Raw genomic sequence first — 18433 nt, forward strand, 5'->3', positions numbered from 1 at the left:
CTTTGGTTACTTTGGGGATTTTGGTCAAATAAAAATAAAAATCACCAAAAAATCAACTGTTATATTTTTCTGAAATATCATACCCTTATTGACATTCAATGAAAGTCACCTGGTGGTAAAACATTTTATTACATTTTAACCCTTACCATCATTGTATTAAAGAAGGTCTAATGCCCTGTTTAATGCATCAATAAGTAAGATAATTATATTCAATACTGCTGCTCATAAGTATATTTTGAAGGTTAAACAGGGCACCCCCCTGTGGACAAAATGGGACCTAATCTCTTTGCTGATTTTGTCTGATGTATTCTGTTGTCGTATTTGTTCTCCTGCTTTCTTTGATCAGCCAATCGTATCACTCACTGTGAGTCTTTGCTGTGGAAAAAGCAAACAAAGGCTGTTTCTGCACAATTCTGCTCTTTTCATCTGACACCTACCCTGCAGCAGTGGTTTCAAGCTGAGGAAGTTACTATATAGAAGTGATTAAACCTCTCCCTGGTGGTCTTGTTTGCTTATTTTGGCCACATGGTGGACTCAGGTTTAATTTAACTCTTTTTCATAACATGGTTTTAACTGCTCACAGGAGCTTTAAAGCAGAAGTTTTGGTTTGTTCTGATTTTAGTTGTTTGTATCATTCGACCACTGAGATAACGCCTATGGACTTTTGTCAGTTAAAGATACATACCGTCCATAGGCCTGTGAATATAAAACCATGTAATGAACTACATTTCTGCCCATCCACCACATGTTTTAGTACCTATAAGCCCCGCCCCCCCCCCCTGCAGCCAATCCTAGTGAGTAAAGCTTTATGAGAGATGCATGATCCTCCCCCTACATGTGCATCTGCAGAAAAACTCACAGCACGAATGACTCACAGCTGACTGGAATCAGTCTCCCAAAGCCAGTGTGTAGAGTCCCCCACCAGAGAAGAGTCCCACAGGCCCACGAGCCTCCAACCACATCCAGGCTGTAGCACAGCAACAGGCTCGTTTTACGCGCATTCCTCTCAGATACAGGCTTTGTCTGGAAGAGTTGCGTAAGTGCAACTGATATCAAACCAGGCGGCTGCTGCAGGATCTGTAGGATTCAGACTGGACGCGAAGAAAAAGTTTAGATTTCAGCCTGTTTGGATTCTGAACAAGATGTCGAAACCGAACTTTACCGGGACATATCATATGATGGAGCAGGAGAACATGGACTCATACCTGGGAGCTTTAGGTAAGACTACAACACATACATCTAAAACTCCTCTTCGGAGAACAGAATGGGCTTTAGTGCCAAGGAGGAGACAACTTGAAGGAATCAGTCTTTGTTTTGTCTGTGCAAAACAGTACCACACATAGAATGGAATAGGAAACAAAAAAGAGACAGTTCATCTTTTTTCAATAAACCCAAAAAGATAATAAAACAGCAGATCAAATCCAAAATAATATAATTTAAAACACTTTCAATAATTTCAGATAAATGATTTGATACAAGCTGTTTTCTTTGCCTAACACAGCCACAGCTTTCTTTCTCTTTATTTTGATGCTCATATATTTTTGTTGATCTCAAGCTTTTAAGAAAAAAAGAACCAGTCTCCAGACATTGACTTCATGCTGTGACCATCTCCTCTGCAGCTGCATATTAGTGTGAATGAAATCACCACTTTGTCCTTTGCATGACCCCATACACACACACAGACATATCCACTGTCTCCTCTCAGTGGGAGCCTCTTTAGAAAAAGGAACATCAAAGCACAGCTCCAGTTTTTTTTAAACTTGATTGTTTCTTATCCCCCTCTAGATATAAATTTTGCTCTGAGGAAGATTGTGTGTCTGTTGAAGCCCACCAAAGAGATCACCCACGACCCGTCCACAGGAGCTATGAGGATCCGTACCCTCACCACCTTTAAGAACTTCAACATGGATTTCACCATCGGGAAAGAGTTCACTGAAGACCTGGGCCCAGTGGATGGCCGATCCTGTCAGGTGTGTGTTTTCATTTTATACCTGTTCATACTTGTTGACATATTCCGATAAGTTTTTGGCTCTTATTACAGGAGGAATCTTACGTTTCATAACTTGTTCTTCAAGTTTGCTTTGTGTGTTAGAAGAGGGACGTCAGGGGGAAGTTGAACTACCGACTGCTGTGATTTTGTGTTTGTAGTTGCCTCCCTGCTGCTTAAACCTTGACTTCAGCCAACAATGAGTTATGTATGTGAGAAAGAGAGAGCAATGAACAAGTGCAGGAACTAGAACTAGCAGCTTTGTCTGAAAGAACCCCAAAAAAACAGAGGACAAGGAGGGAAAAGGAAAGAGATTTTCATCACTTGTTTCCAGCCTTTGGCACAGCACAAAGACTGTGCAGCAGAACTTAAGAGCTACTTTACATACTAATGGCACACAGTGACACAGTTCTCTGTTTTTTTTTGCAGACTACGGTGAACTGGGATGGGGGAAACCTGGTTTGTGTACAGCGAGGAGAGAAAGAGGGACGAGGCTGGACTCACTGGTTGGAGGGCAACAAGCTGCATTTGGTAAGGATGCGTATGGATGGAGGAAAAAGCAGGAATTAGAGGATAAGGAAGCAGGAAAATAGTAACACAAGCGGGGAAAATGATGCTAAATTTGATATGCTAACTGAGGGAAATCATGCAAATGTCAGGGTTTGGACGTTCTTCATCACCTTATTTGGTAGCTATTCTGACTTTGTGTGAAGAAAAGTTCTTGTGGAGGCTGAAGGGGACAAACAACAACAAACAGTCTCTTACAAAAGACAGAAGTCTCTGAATGCATGTCTTTATAATTAAGTGTTACCGTAATTGAGGACCAAGGGGTAGGATTTTCTCAGCTCGTTTTGGTTGTAAGAGAGCTTATAGATTAGTTTGTCAATGCTGATTAAGATTTGAAACAATCAGTATTGTTCCACTAAAACGCTCTCGCCGGATTTTCTAATTCCTCTGTTGCACTCTGGACAAAGCCACGCATTGTTGATGTCCACATGCAGGAGAGTATTGGGAAAGAAATGCCATAGAGGATCAGGCTCCAACATGGTGGATGTTTTTTAAGGGTTGCATAAAGCAGAGAGAAGCTAATGAAGAGTGGGTGAGGGGGAGTAAAAGAAGGAGGAGGGAAGATAAGTAGATAGTGAAAAAAGGGGATATGGATGGTGAGGGTCAAAGGATGAGGGAGAGGACAGAAGAGGGGGGGGTTATGTTTTGGATACAATCCCAGGATCATTCACTTTAAGTCTCCTTTGACACAACAGACTGCATTGCTGATGTTCACTCTTCATTTACACCCCCTCTTCCTCCCCTGCTTCTTCTCCTCTCCCTCCCCCTCCAATGGTCTCTTTCCTCTCTGCAGGAGATGAGAGTTCAAGGCATCATTGCCAAGCAAGTCTTCAAGAAGGCTGAGTGACGTAGCTGACTCTGTTTTAGTGAATCACCTCAATTTATTCTGAATAGAATATATTTCATTCATGTGTATAATTATTTTTTATTATAATCAACAGTTCTTTGGGCTAATTATCTGTACATTCTTAATTGTTTCTTTCTGGGGTTAACTGAGACGAGAGACCACAGACTTGTGTAAACATTCCCAGCATTCTTCCTCATATTGCACCATCTATCTCCTCAATGTTATAAACAAATCATACACCTGACAAGCGTCTCTGCTGCATCATTAACACATCACATCATTTTTAAAGTTTCAAACATTTGTGGTCTGTGAGTGATTTTACCCTTTCATGTCACAGAAAGTTTTAAATAATGCTATAAATACCAGTATTTAATGGTCAAAGCGTGTACGACAATGGACTCACAGAAGAGATTTCTTTGGTAAGCAAGACAAGTTTTAATGGACACTTCTGTAATATAAATCAATAATCATTTTATATATTACTAAACATGCAGAGTTCAAACTAATGCTGGGGTTTGTAGTCAGATTTAGATCCACTTTTTGTTGTACTGGTTAAAATGATCTTTGTGTACCGATGGCAATCAATACTTAATGTGTTCTTTAAAAAGGAGCGAAAAAAAGCCGCTATCTACAGCCGTAGTAAACCTGGGAACACACCAACCACTCCCTGCCATCAGGAGCCAAATTATGAAACCAATCAAATCTCGTCCTGCCGTTCTGCCCGCCTCCTGCGCGTACATTTCATGTTTGTTTGTGTTTTTAACTTTCACTATGATAATGTTGTGGTGTTTTCTTACCACTGAGTGAGACATGAGTTGATGTAGTGCAAAACACAAACGATGTGCTGAGGACCGGTTTTGAATCGGTCACGATCATACGGTCGTGAATCAGCGGCGCTCATGTGTGTGAGCGGGGGCGTCGTTTTGGAGGAGCACCCAAGGGAGGGGAGGAGGGGTTAGATGGAGTCCTGAGGACATGCTACATTCAAATTCATGCTAGTTCTCCGCGACTACCAACCAAGCGGCAATCTCCGGTCTAAAATTATGGGTCCAATGCGGAAGTGCTAGAAACTGCAGTTCATCGAGGCTCCTCTTGAGGCTGGCTCCGGAAATAACGGAAGTAACATACACATGAATGGGAAAAAGACGATCTTTACAGCAGAAATAAACATGTTTACAGCCTGGTACAAAAGACAAGTGTAGTCTGGATAGCTCATTTCTCGATCGGCTCACACTGTGAGGGGGATGATTTTTTTTCTAACACGGCAATTTTGAAGATATTGAGCAATATGGCTGCCGCCGCCGATTGGCCTCAAACAGCGATGCAGAAACAGATAGGTGACGTCAAGGATACTGCGTCCATATTTTATACAGTCTATGGTACCAACCCTAGCTTTAAAGAAGAAGACTTCTATTTTTTCTCATTGTTGTCCAGGGGTGTGCACGTTTAATTGACTTAACGATTGAACGTTGTCAACCTCGGTTGGTACCGGAACTATCAGGTGGTTGAACAAACTATTTATATTTGTATTATTCTAAGCCTGAAATCCTGAAGCTGCATTGCAGTCTACCGCCCTTAGTCGAGGGCTGTATCTCTAGTTATTGACTACTACTCAGATGTAAACAAGCACAGACAACAGATGGCATCTCATAGTGTACACAGTGGCACTATTTAATCTAGAAAATGGGCAATAAAGTTGTATGCAGGCTGTGTCAGGTCAAACTGGCATGTAGACACGCAACCAGATTTAAATGTTGACACTCTGTCGAGTTACATTTTTATTGTTAACGTTAGAAATCTACAAAAATGTAACATTTTTAAAATGATTGTATAAAAATAAGTTTAAGTAGATGGATGTGATTATTGGAGGTAACACTACTAGTTCGGTGGTTAGCCCCTAATGTTTTCCACGCCTGGCCACCCCTTAAGAGTCAGTGCCCCAGTTTTGCCACCCAGGTCAAAACTGTCTGGCTCTGCCACTGGGTTACACATGGACAGTATAAAGGTTTCAGTTGGGAGTGAATGAAACCATGACATGATCACATACAATACTTTTATGGTGACCCTTTAGTTCCTTTGTATATATTTTATATTTATCTTCATGTAAAAAATTCTTGAGTGGGCTGTGTATACATTTGTTAAATAAATCTTTAGATTTACACTGGCCTTCTGTCTTCAAATTGCAAAATAATTCAATCCATATCGAGTAACATGCAACACTATAAACAAATAATTGCAATATCAAAGAGTTGTTTTACATTTACTTTAATTACAAAATGTATTTATTACAGAAATAAAAATAATGGCTGTTGAAGGTAAACATGTTGGCATGGATCATCTGGCCTCCTGGTTCTCTTCTTTGGCATCCCCCCAGTTGCTGTCAGCCTTCTGTGCAGGATTGTGCTCTGGAGGTCTGTGATGTACTTGTAGTCCTTATCCACCTTCATTGTGTACAGGCTCCACTTCTTTGACTTCTTCTTAAATATTTTGCAATACCTGACATAGAAGAAAGAATCAGAGGTTTAGTCAAAGGTTCTCATTATCCTACATCACAGCATTGTGCATTTGATTTCAATCATATAACCCTTCCTTCAGCCCCATATGTAAACAGTTATTTCTTCTAGCCATGCAAGGAGTTGACGCCACTATCACTAGTGTGTGCTTAGTACCTACTGCAGTGTGTATTGTGCACATATGGTACATATACTGTATTTCTTATTGTTATCTTGAATATTATCTCATATTTTCTGAGTAAGTGATGTCAAAATGTGCTCTCTCTGGTCTCAGATTGGGAATTAGCATGCAGATCACAAGTGAAAGAGAATGGTTTTACAAACAAGTGGATTTTATTTTGTACGGAGCTGGCAGTGCGGACACCAAAACCCCCCTCAGTGTACGTAAATCAAAAATTAGCTCCTTATAAAAAGCAGAGCAATATTTGTACCTCCATGCAAGCAGTGGTCAAAGCAACGTTCATGTTCATGGAGTTCTTATTGGGCCTGAAACTCACCGGTCAGAGAGGAGGACTCACCGGTCAGAGAGGAGGACTCACCGGTCAGAGAGGAGGACTCACCGGTCAGAGGGGAATTAACCGGTCAGAAGGAGACTCACTGGTCAGAGGGGAATTCACCGGTCAGAAGGAGACTCACCGCTCAGAGGGGGATTTCTTCTTCTTTTTTTCTTTTACTGAAAGTAGTTTAAACATGTCATGCATTCAGTCAAAAGAGTATGTGTTTACATTTTCTGAGCAAGTTGGTTGTCATCATTTGTGCGTACACATGGTCTGAGGAAGTTCTATTTTTGTTTGCAGTGTAGTAACAAATTCAAGTAAGAATATATTGATGAATCCCAGATTTGTGCTTCAAACGTTCGTACGCACAGTTTAAGCACTTGTTTGTGCGTACGCGCTGTTAATGAATGAGGCCCATTGACTCGTGTTTGTCTCTTTATCCAGTGTTTTTAAGTTGTCACTTTTTCCATCAGTCTTCCTCTTCTTACTCTGCATAGCGGCAGAACTTGAGGGTAGAAGTGGGGCTAAAAACGTTGGTTTCTCCCCCTCTGTCATGTTTGTCAGGGTTAGTGAACAGCCTGCTATGTGACGATCTCAGGTCACGCCGCAGTCTATGGCTGTTTCCGAAACGGCCTGCTACATACTACTTACTAATGTAGTAGGCAGTAGGTATTTCCTACTACATACTGCGTTTGAATTTAGTATGTAGTATGACTGTTCTGTTCAAACTGTGTTGCAGTACGCTGGGCCAGACGTCACTAGATTTCCGGTTTCGGAAAGCGGAAGTAAACAACGGACAAGCTGATAGAGAAACTGCTTCTTTAGCATCACTTATAATTTAAAAAGTTAGGAAGTGGTTTAAATGGAATTCAATAACTTTCACAGCACCCCAAAACGGATCACTATGTGTACTACTCCCTATTGATGTATAAATTACTTTTTAACAGTTATTGACAAAAAAGTATAAAAATATGTCCTACTCAAGCGGCAACCTCCGGTCTCAAACTATGAAGCCCATGCTGAAGTGTTATAAACTGCAATACATCGAGAATCCGCTTGAGGCTGGCTGCAGAAACACTGGAAACCACATAGACATGAATGGGAAAAAGACGATCTTTGCAGCATTAATAAACATGTTTACAGCCTGGTTCAAAAAACGGCATGGCTCTACGAAGCTAATTTCTCTATCGGCACACACTGTACGGGGGGTGAAATTTTTTATTAACGCAACAGTTCAGAAGATATTAAGATTACGAGTTTTTGCACAAATAAGTACATGACTGACTTGACTCCCGGTCGGGAACACATAGCTGTTGGCTAGGAGGCCCAAACCCCGCCCCTTTACGTCACACTCTGCCTGGTTGAGTTCCATATTTTATACAGTCTATGGTGCTACTCCAGCTTTAAGCCTTAAAACTGATATGTTTACCTGCAGACTCTGTGATCCTGTTGTCAGCCTGTTGGATAAATTGTGCTCAATTTAGTCTTTTTTTTCGGAGCGTTTTCTTACCTTTAGACTAGTCAGTTTGTTGGAATTTAAATTTCTGTTTGAATGACAAGGTAATTAGTCACTTCAGAATATTCCTAGACAATCACTCAGAAAGATTAACCAACGGAAAGTCGGTCAGTCAGTTTTTGCCTTTATGTCCTGCACTGAGCCCCAAACTAACTTGTTCATACAGTGATGAACATTTTTAAAAACAGGCCACAAATAATTAGGTTGATTAAAAAAAAGAAGGCTAAGTAATTTTCTAAAACTCTTGATCACAACAATGTCAAACAAATGAAACTCAAATAGATGCAAATATAGCATTTTACACAATGTTATCAGCAGAGGATTCATATATTTTAAAAGAACAAATGAACAGCAGCTAAAGGTGGGTTTGACTCAGTAACTCAGTGCAACACTGTGGCTTAGTAATGTCTTTTTAATCATTTTTTGGACAGTATTTTTCCTTGTCACAGTGGATAAAGCTACATCAGGCTACAAAAACATTCATACATTTGTGTGTTTTTAAAGTCAGAAAAGTCCAGAGTATGAGAAAGACATATTTGGAATTTTGATTCCTACATTTAAATAGGGCAGACATCCCTGTCGCTTGTAAAGTCTTTTTAAAAGATTTGCTCATCTCAAAAGTGATGATAAAGATACACAGTTACACCTTTTATTTCTATTATGAATGATACATAGCACTCACATTATCACTAAAACCAGCAGGGGACAGCAAACCAGCAGCAACCCTGTCTTTTCATAGAAACTAGTTCAAACTTAGAAAAATATAAACTAATATCAGAGAACTCTTATTTTGTTGTGTGTTTGTATAAATAAATCAAGAGAGGGACTCTTGAGTTACATCAGAATATCATCATGAGGCTTCTGTCCCACACCATTCGTCCTCCTGTGGCTCTGAGTGGGTCCTTAGGAAGTTTCCTGTGCAGAACCCAGCACTTCCGTTTTGCTGACTTGATTCAGCAAAAGAAACTGAAACCTTCAGAGGAGTTATAGGATGACTGCTGTCCACACTGTCCTCTGTGATGTAACTGACTGCATTATCGTCTGAGGAGGAGAATAAAATCAATGTTCAGTGTGACCATCCTTCAAATTAATGTTTGACAGAACACACTTTGCACTCTGTTAGGGTCGATATAAGGCCAGCTTAATGGGGCTGAAACATTTAGAAAATTAATATAGACCAAAGTCTGGAATACATTTTTCCCCTAATACAGTGATGCTTGACAAAATAAAGGAAAATGTGTTTTAGGTTTTTATCTGGCAGAACAGTTTGCTAGAACAGCTTCAGTGCTCTTTGGCAAAGATATTTAGAATATTGTAACTCTACTGGAGGGGCCAGCAGCATGTTCCCCATGTTTCTGCACACTTTGATTTGACCTCATCCTGGACATTCTCTGTCTTCATTATCTGAAAAGAATTCATTTGGAGGTAACAAAAGCCGCAGAAGACTACAAATAGTGACAACTGCTCTACTGTAAAGATCTGTAATAGCATATAAAAATGTATAAAATGCCCTTTAATTCTCAAAACAGCAATTGAAATCATGTCAGTGGAGCTTCTGTGGGTCAGTATGCAGGTGTGGATTTATTACCTGGGGTAAAAAGTGGGAACTTGTAGTCCTCCTCCATGCAACTCTCTATGCAGTGACCGTTCTGCTTTTTGGACTGTAATGGTAGCTCCAGAAGACAAACTGGTTCGACTGGAACCTTATCAGTCAGAGTAACAGGAACGATGAGACTCGCTGTATCAAACAGAGAATAAAACAGAAGATCATCTGTAATTCATATCAAGTTTAAATTGTATTGGTCACATAAACAATTACACATGAAACAATGTATGATGCATAGTTTAATACTTTTGGTGCCTCTCCAAGTATTCTAGCATTGTCCAAGTATCCAACGTTATCTGGTCATATCTTGTACTCTATTATTGATACAATGATGATCATAAAAAAGAATGTAAAACAATTCAAATAGTGCTCCGTATATTAACAACTTTGATCTTATTTTGAACATGTAAAGTACTTTGTAATTCATTATCTGCATTGAGATTAATTGGCCTGTAGGTGGCACTGGAATCTTAAATATAATACATGAAGCCCTGCTCAACTTTCAGATCTGCAGTGTTATCCTGATGAAGTTTCTGGACATACTGAGCTTTTTGTGGATGACTCTATAAAGTTCAACAATAGTAGCTTAGTGTGAGTTAGTAATACATAGTTATACTCCAATTTGAATATATCATTTTAGTATCAAAGACTTTACCCAAGGCTAAAACAAAAAAATGATTTCAAAGAGGGTGAATGTGGTCAAATTTGACTCACTATAGTTTCATTAGATTCCTAAAGAATAGCTTGATAAAGTGGGAAAATGTATTAAATCTTTAAATCTATCCCTCTAGCATGAATCACTTCTCTACTGTCTGCAGTGTCTTCCAATCAGCCACTCATTTGTTAATGTGTCCAGGTTTTTTAAGTGTTTCTGATGGCCATATGAGGATCAATTGAGGCCACCAAAAATTAAAACTGAATAGTTTCTCCCTCTGTGAGCCTGTAAATATTTTACAAACACCTATAAACCTACATAGACAAATGCTGAATTTCCAACTAAATTTTGAGCCCTCAGGGGCCCCAAGACATTGTGTTAATTTCCATCCATCCATTATCTTGACCGCCTATCCCGTTAGGGGTCACAGGGTGCTGGAGCCTATCCCAGCTGGCTTTGGTTGGAAGGCAGGGTACACCCTGTACAGGTTGCCAGCCTATCACAGGGCCAACACATAGAGACAGACAACCATTCACGCATACACTCACACCTACGGGCAATTTAGAGTGACCAACCAACCTGGTGAGCATGTTTTTGGGAATGTGGGAGGAAGCCGGAGTACCCGGAGGGAACCCATGCATGCTCAGGGAGAACATGCAAACTCCACACAGAAAGGCACCTGCCCAGCTGGGGATTTGAACCGGGAATCTTCTAACTGTGAGGCATCAGCGCTACCCACTGCACCAACGTGCAGCCCATTGTGTTAATTTGTTTGTTGTAATTTTATTGAAGACAAATCTGTTTGGCATATGGTAGAACTGTTGAGAGGCTTCACTATCCACACCATCCACTAACCTTTTAAAGGCCTTTTCAAAATGAGTCTAATTAGAATAAACAAGGACTCAGGTTAAATTCCAGCCTGCAGCACCTTTCCCACATGCCATTCACTCACTCTCTCTCCCAGCTTCCTGCTCTATCTGTCTCTAAATCAAGGTGTAAAAGCCCCAAATATATAAATTAAAAAAAAAAGAGAATAAGCCAAGACTCAAATATAATAATCACATTTAGAAAACACAACAGCAACATGTTTTTATTTGTTTCTCTATTATAAACACCATTATTATTTTGAGCTAAGTACAAACTAAAGTCAGTTCATCTTTTTTGTGTTCGGCTTGTTGAAAAATATCGTGGAGGCTGGACAAAACCTAAACAATCCCTATGGCAAGACACTATTCCACCTGTACATCTGGTTTATTCACTTTTTGAATTTGAAAATAAATACTGATATCAACGAAATACTGTCTAATGAGGAATTTCAAAGACTCCCACACTGTCATACTGAACTTTCAAATCTGATCATTTGCTGATCAGTCAAACAAAGTGACTAAAAACATACCCCGAAATACCCCCAAACTGAATATTTCAACAAACACCTCACACCTCAGATTGTGTGATAGCACATTGTACTATCAGGTTAGCATAATATCACACGTTTCTTCACACTGAGCATTCCCCCTGGTATTATGTCTTGTGTAAATTCCTGTTTTGATACTCAGGTTCACTGGAAACGATTGGTACCAATGAAATGCAATACGTCAGACAACCATTACGGGACAGTGTCACATACGTAAGAGCTGTTTCTCAGTATGAGTTTGCTGCCTGTGAATTGTGCAACACATTGTACCAAATCTGAATATGCACAGGATGTGGTTACCTACAGTTTGTCATTGAGCTTGCTTAACAGCATGGGGGTTCCTTATTTAACCTGTCCGGGTTATACTACTCTCTAAGATTCTGCTTCTAAGACAAAAAAACTACAGAAAGGACTTCAATTTATTCTGATTATTCTAGAATAATCTTAAGTACAAAAAAGTTTTACTTATTTATTTACCATAAAGGAACGAGGGGGAGGCTATGACTTAAAGAGAGAGGAGCTGTGACCCTAATATGTATGACCACAAAGCTTTGTGTCTTGGGGCTAGGTGACTTACGTAGTTACCAGTGAGTAGGCAGACCTGCGCACTCCTTTGTCGCCTCTTCATGAAACCATTTGAAAAGTGTGAGAATGACTATGAGAGCAAAAAGTGTCAATGACCTGCACATGTAACACGTTTCACTCACCTGCTCTGCTTGACTTGCGTTGTCTTCTCCAGCAGTAGAGGCCAAACAGGACGAGTGCAGTCAACACAAGTCCTGACCACAGGCTTGCAGGTATGATCCAGTGACAATCTGATGGCAAACACAGACAGAGGGAGGGGTTCACAGGGTGACAAACAGGCCCAAAGAACAGCCTTTTCTTATAAATCTCTCAATGAGTGATAAATGTGGCTGTTAAAAGAAGAGGTAGGATGACATTTTCTGAGAAATATAGAGCTTACACGTAAAGGATGAAATCGGCAAAGAGTTTAGAGGGAAGAGGTACAACTTTGTCCACAGGGTGCTCCAAAATGTACATGAACCGAAAGTCCCCCAAAGAAGATTTAATCATTATTTTTACAAACATCATCCATTCGTTGATGGGCCTCAAACTGTAAAAGTGTTAAAAACATACAATTTTGTACATATATTATTTTACCTATATTTAAGTTATATTCACTCAAGTTTACTTTTCCTCCTTACTGACACCAATAAACACTATTACATTTCTATAAGTGACACACAGTTTTTTAATACTAGATAAACAAGATTAGATTACAGTGTCACTGTGGATTCCTTAGCTCCTCTGGTTTGAATAACAAATACAAAGTTTTCTTTTGAAATAGTTTGGTTTCTAGATAAGTTGACTGGTAATGTTTCAGGTAAATCCCCCACCTCTTGCAGTGGAACCTCAACAGATATCCTAGAAGTATATTATGTAAGCTTACTTGAGGCTTTTAACTATTTGCTATGATGAGGTTGGATGAACAGCTTCATACACTGATAACACAGATATAAAAGCTTTGATAACTTGAGTATCAACTTAAAAAAAGTACAGTCAGTTAAATGTGGGAATACTATTTTCTATTTATTTTCTGATTTGTGAGCTGAATAAATTTGATTGTTGCACTTATCCATCACTTATAGATCACACTTTTACAAGTGTGGTTGAAATTAAAAGTGAGCGCTTTAATTCAATTCAAATGTAACCCTCTCCACTCAGTAGATACTGATATAAAAAATCTCAACCTTTGTCACCTGATTTTGTATTTTGACCTTTGTGACTTGGCTAGACTTTGCTTTTGCTCAAAAGGTGGTGCCAATATAACAACCATGACTGCATTGAACACTTTGGCTTACAGGACTTTTCAACTTTTCCTCCAGTGCCTCTACTATTCTGCAACGATAACATTCTGCATTTAACATTACATTTTTTTTTGGTTGAAATTTTCTTTTTGTTTGGAATGGCACAGTATACAATAGAATTTCTTTGGCATTTAACACCTCAGTATCACAGTCTTTCTTTAGTCCGCTTCAAATATTTTCGATCGTATAATCACCACCTTCCCTGGGGATTGGGAAAGGTGATCGTATATAGTTCAACTGTTTTTTGTCCATGTTGCCAACATACCAACTAAAGAACAGGGGAGCTTCCTCTTGTGATTCTCAAAAAACATTACATTTGTAATGAAAGTCTAAAGAAAAATGTGTACAGCCACACTGAAGTAAAGGTTTTGCAAAAATTGCCACATTGAGAGCAAAGGGAGGGAATCAAACAGACATATTTCGTACTAAACAGCCAAATAATTACAGTGGCTGAGACCTGTTAATATGCTTTAAAGAAGTCACAGGAGGCTGCAGACTTGAGTGGTTAGTCTCTATAAGTGACCCCCTTGACATTCATTGTGTAATCTAATTTAATGTGTTGTAATTAAAAAATATAAAACATTGCCACTCCAATATTAATATTATATTAACTGCAGCTCATCACAGCAACAGAACTGACCCTATCTCTTGTACCATCAACATAACTTTCTTCCTTTGGACTCATTTCCTATCTGCACTTCCTCTGCTTCCTCTGTAAATAAGCTGGTAATATGAAAAACAGAAACTGAAGGTCAGCAGGAACTCACTGAGCCACTCATCATGAGAGTATCTGCTGCATTGTGTATGTTCTTGTAATGACATAAGATTTAAGTGAGATGAAGGGGATACATTTGAAACAAAGGCCTCAAAGGTAAAGAGGAAAACTCACAAGTTTTACAGTCACCACAAATAGCATCAGCTGTCGGGGTTCCTGGAGTTTTCAGCACTCTGCCCAGATCCCCACATCTGAAAACAAGGACAAACAATGAAATATCTTAATACTACACCAAAGAAACATATTTGTTCTATATTTAGGCTCGAATTGGGCGACAGAATTGGATGTATAAAAATTCAAAGTGCTTAATATATTTCCCAGGCTGTTGATGAAACAGCCACCATAGGCGTGATGTGGGAGGTTTCGAGTCAGTAGACCGAGGATGTCAGTGAGATGTTCATTCAAAACGTAATTCCTGCTGTAGAAGCCTGACTAATGAACGATTCAGTCTGATTGATGACATGACACACAGTCATGTCCACCTTGTGCTTTAGAACTAATGTTAGTAATAGGGAGGAGAAGCCATCTGACCTGGTGTGTGTTTTACAGGGTGAGTGGAAGTCTGTGACGTTGTTGAAGGTCCCTTCTTCACACACAGCACAGATAGTGTTGTTTGTGCGAGTTGCTGCAAGAATAAACAAGACAGACTTTCAGATACTAGTTTGTACATTTTGGCAAGTTATGAATTCTTTTTGAAGTACATGATGATTTCCATTTGAAGCCTACCTTGAACTTTGACTCCTTGACCCAGAGGACAATGCTTCACTCTCTGGCAGTGATCACAGCTCTGGTTAATACAGAAGAAACCAGGTTCACACCCACACACTGTGTCCTCCTGAGCTGTACAGTCCTTCACTTTCCTCTGGTTCTTCGCTGAAAGAGTCAAAGAGACACATAGTTTGTATCGTATGGAAAGCTGTTTTAGCTTTTTATAGCAAGTCAGTATATTTATGAATACATCTGTAATTCAATTACTCGTACTGATGACGTCAATTATGTCATCAGCGTAATGGGTTTTCAGTTTCAGACATCCTCAACATCATTTCTTGTATCAGATTGAACATTTTGGATATCTGCTATAAGATATTTTACCTCTGTGTAAGAAACCCCATTTCACTATCTACAATCTAGTTCTCTTGAGTCATTATATTAACTTTAATAACTAAAATGTAAGTCATTCCAGATATCAATTTTTCTCCTCTGATGCTGAAGAAACAATATATAGATTTTTGTGTTTATTAATCCCCAAGAAAAAAATGAAAATGTACCAGCTGCAAACATTTCATCATAACAAAGAAGGTAAGATAGAGTAGAGATAGACCGGATAATCGATCGGTCGATAAATCAGGCCCATTAATGGCATTTTGAAATAATTGTCATTGACTGATGCCTGAGATCATGAGGCAGACGTCACTATCATCTTTTCAAATTGATAACAGGTTTCCCCCATCCTAATTTAAAACACATCCAAAACAGTAAATAGCTAGTATTGGCATACATTATTTTATTGTCTAGAATAATTTAGTTAAATATTGCTTCTAACATTTCAGTCATGTTCTGATATCTAAAGCATAACCCAATGTACATGTCTTTTTTTTTATTAATAAAAATATATCTTAAGCATGTCACTGGCTAAAAGAACCATGTATATTAGATTGTGATAAAGGATTTATATGACTGTTGTTGTTAACTGAAATATATATACTTGTTTTGTTTCTATATTAATGATTACAGATGGCTGAACAAGCGGTAACTATGAAGCCCATTTGGAAGTGTTATAAACTGCAGTTCATCGAGGATCCGCTTGAGGCTGGCTGCAGGAACACCAGAAACAACAAAGACACCAATTCAAAAAAGACGATCTTTGCAGCATTAATAAACATGTTTACAGCCTGGTTCAAAAAACGGCTTGACTCTCGGCACACACTGTACGGGGGGTGATTTTTTTTCTAACACGACGGTTCATAAGATATTAAGATTACGAGTTTTTGCCCAGATAAGGACATGACTGACTTGACTCCCGGTCGGGAACACAGAGCTGTTGGCTAGGAGGCTCAAACTCTTCCCCTTTACGTCACACTCTGCCTGGTTGAGTTGCCTGTAAGTCAAAGCTTAAAAACAGTCCAACACATGGACAAATGCTCAAACTTAATTAGTCTCTGTGTAAACAGCAAAGTTAGAGACCATAATGGGAGAGGAAATTCAAATAAGGAAGCTATTTAAGTGTGCTGCAGCTGATTTAACAACAGAGCACACACAAACCAGAATACAATATGTTTACCAGTTCTGTCGCCACTGATCTACTTCAACTACTAACATTCAAGTGTCATACCAATTTTATAATTTTGTGTATAATCATTCTTATTATGAATTATTTTAACTTTAAATAAATAACACAACAGAGTGGAAATGGATAACTCTTCTAAGCTTAATTCTACAAGGACTCAAACTGAAGATGTTTGTCCAAAATCACAATTTAAAGTATTTAGATTCTGGTTTATGATTGTCAACTTTATTTGCGACTCTGAAAATGTTGCCAATCAATATTTTTTTGACTGCTTGAGAGTGTGCAAGAGTTTGCTTCCACATTTTGATGGATTGAAAAGGCAAATAGCATATGACAGAGAGTGTGCAGGCGTTTGCTTCCACACGCTCCTGAGTCTGAAATAAGTCAGCAATAGTAATATCTCTTCTTTTCACACCCAGGATGAAAGTGTTTGCTATGTGTACTCTTCAGCTAGCCGGCACTTTAGTACTGGAGTCTGATCAGAGTCAGTACACATAGTGACACAGACTCACATTGTTAATTTAGGACTTTATGTAGGTATTTATTGTCAAAATCATGAAACTCCACATTAATAAAAAATGTATTTTTTTCAATAGGTTTGGTCTCTTTATTGAAACAGGATGGTGTTCACGTTAAGTAACATGTTTAAGTTCAAGGTTTCACAGTTCTTGTTTTCTTTTAATGCACCACTATGTTAAAATGGAGATATTCCAGTTGTCGTTTTAACCATTTTAAACACTTTTCCCCCCAAAAAACTTTAGAAATGTAAGGATCTCCACAATTTAACAATAAGTTTAAAAAGTCGTGCTCTTATGTCAGTGAGGTTTCATAGGTTAGAAAAAAAAAGAAAAAGAAGCTGCTCAAGATTTGTGGTTGTGTTTGAAGAAACTGTTGCAAAATGTGTCTCTGTAAAGGCGACAGCAGAGAGGAGAAGAGGAAGTATCTGCATTTGTGTTGATGATACAGAAAAAAGTTTGCGTGTGTTTCTAACAGTGTGTGACTCACTTGAACAGTCCTTGCAGCTCAGACATTTAAACCAGTGGTTTTTTGTCTCAGTGAAAAACCCACGTACACATTCAGCACACTCTGTCTTCTTTGTGCCGTCACACTCGCCTCGAATGTACCAACCTGAGGGAGAAAGAGAAGTGAACTGTGTCAAAATCAAAAATGAAAATGTACACCAAAGCAGTCAAAGGGTAGATGCTAGATTCTAGATTTGACAGTCCTATAGAGAAGTGTGTTATACCTATGAAGCAGAGACATGAAAGTTGTGTTGACTGACCTGATGGACATCGATCGCAGCATCTATCATCTTTAGTGACGTACTTATCCTCACTTAGGCAGCTCATGTTGGTTTCCCATTCACTTAGAGTCCTCCTTCTGTTACAGAATATCTCAAATCCAGCCTATTCTGTTGAATCCTTCTCCTAACCTTTCAAATAAAAGCTGTTTAATTAAATTGCTGAAAGAGAGTCATTCAAGGTGCACTGTCTTCTCCTTTACCCTCCTGCTGACAACCTCACATTCTACCTCAACTCTATCTTTCTGATCTTTCTCTGACTACAGAAATGTTTCCCACTCTCGCTACTTCAGTCGCCTTTTCTAATCTTACACAACGGAAAACCCCTGTGACCCTTATCTGCTGCTTTCCCCCCTCTCTCTCTGTCTCTCTCTTTCTCTCTCTCTCTCTCTTTCTCTCTCTCTCTCTCTTTCTCACTCTGTCTCTGTCTATGTCTCTGTCTCTGTCTGTCTTTCTCTCTCTCTCTCTCTCTCTCTCTCTCTCTCTCTCTCTCTCTCTCTCTCTCTGTCTCTCTCTGTCTCTGTCTAACACCCTTTCTATCTTTGTCTCTGACTCTCCTCATTTCCTTCCTGTGCTCAGCCTCTCACTGCGAGGTAACCTG

General features: G+C 39.1%; 2 protein-coding genes and 1 long non-coding RNA gene across 3 annotated transcripts; 1 reads left to right on the plus strand and 2 right to left on the minus strand.

Moving 5' to 3' along the window:
• The first annotated feature begins 828 nt into the window (after window positions 1–828).
• Window positions 829–3645, plus strand: rbp5 (retinol binding protein 1a, cellular). Its single transcript, XM_034697340.1, has 4 exons — window positions 829–1218; window positions 1786–1970; window positions 2417–2518; window positions 3348–3645. The coding sequence occupies exons 1-4, from the start codon at window positions 1143–1145 to the stop codon at window positions 3399–3401; spliced, it is 417 nt and encodes a 138-aa protein (XP_034553231.1). The 5' UTR covers window positions 829–1142; the 3' UTR covers window positions 3402–3645.
• Window positions 3646–5650: 2005 nt separating this feature from the next.
• LOC117822555 lies at window positions 5651–7084 on the minus strand. Its single transcript, XR_004633209.1, has 2 exons — window positions 6433–7084; window positions 5651–5897 (listed from the first exon to the last, which is right to left on the minus strand). It is a non-coding gene; the product is annotated as an uncharacterized LOC117822555 (long non-coding RNA).
• A 1237-nt stretch (window positions 7085–8321) lies between these two features.
• Window positions 8322–18255, minus strand: LOC117822524 (tumor necrosis factor receptor superfamily member 5). Its single transcript, XM_034697316.1, has 8 exons — window positions 17815–18255; window positions 17538–17660; window positions 14972–15118; window positions 14777–14870; window positions 14360–14436; window positions 12310–12417; window positions 9516–9665; window positions 8322–8968 (listed from the first exon to the last, which is right to left on the minus strand). The coding sequence occupies exons 1-8, from the start codon at window positions 17879–17881 to the stop codon at window positions 8778–8780; spliced, it is 957 nt and encodes a 318-aa protein (XP_034553207.1). The 5' UTR covers window positions 17882–18255; the 3' UTR covers window positions 8322–8777.
• Window positions 18256–18433: the final 178 nt, after the last annotated feature.

Source organism: Notolabrus celidotus, chromosome 12, assembly GCF_009762535.1.
Source record: "Notolabrus celidotus isolate fNotCel1 chromosome 12, fNotCel1.pri, whole genome shotgun sequence".
NCBI classification, from domain to species: domain Eukaryota; kingdom Metazoa; phylum Chordata; class Actinopteri; order Labriformes; family Labridae; genus Notolabrus; species Notolabrus celidotus.

Coding starts and splice junctions, on each gene's coding strand:
- rbp5 (XM_034697340.1), top strand. CDS start 1,143: ATGTCGAAACCGAACTTTACCGGGACATATCATATGATGGAGCAGGAG. Junction 1,219..1,785: donor CTCATACCTGGGAGCTTTAG/GTAAGACTACAA, acceptor ATCCCCCTCTAG/ATATAAATTTTGCTCTGAGG. Junction 1,971..2,416: donor TGGATGGCCGATCCTGTCAG/GTGTGTGTTTTC, acceptor TTTTTTTTGCAG/ACTACGGTGAACTGGGATGG.
- LOC117822524 (XM_034697316.1), bottom strand. CDS start 17,881: ATGAGCTGCCTAAGTGAGGATAAGTACGTCACTAAAGATGATAGATGC. Junction 17,661..17,814: donor CTGCGATCGATGTCCATCAG/GTCAGTCAACAC, acceptor TTTCTCCCTCAG/GTTGGTACATTCGAGGCGAG. Junction 12,418..14,359: donor TTGTGGTGACTGTAAAACTT/GTGAGTTTTCCT, acceptor GTTTGCCATCAG/ATTGTCACTGGATCATACCT.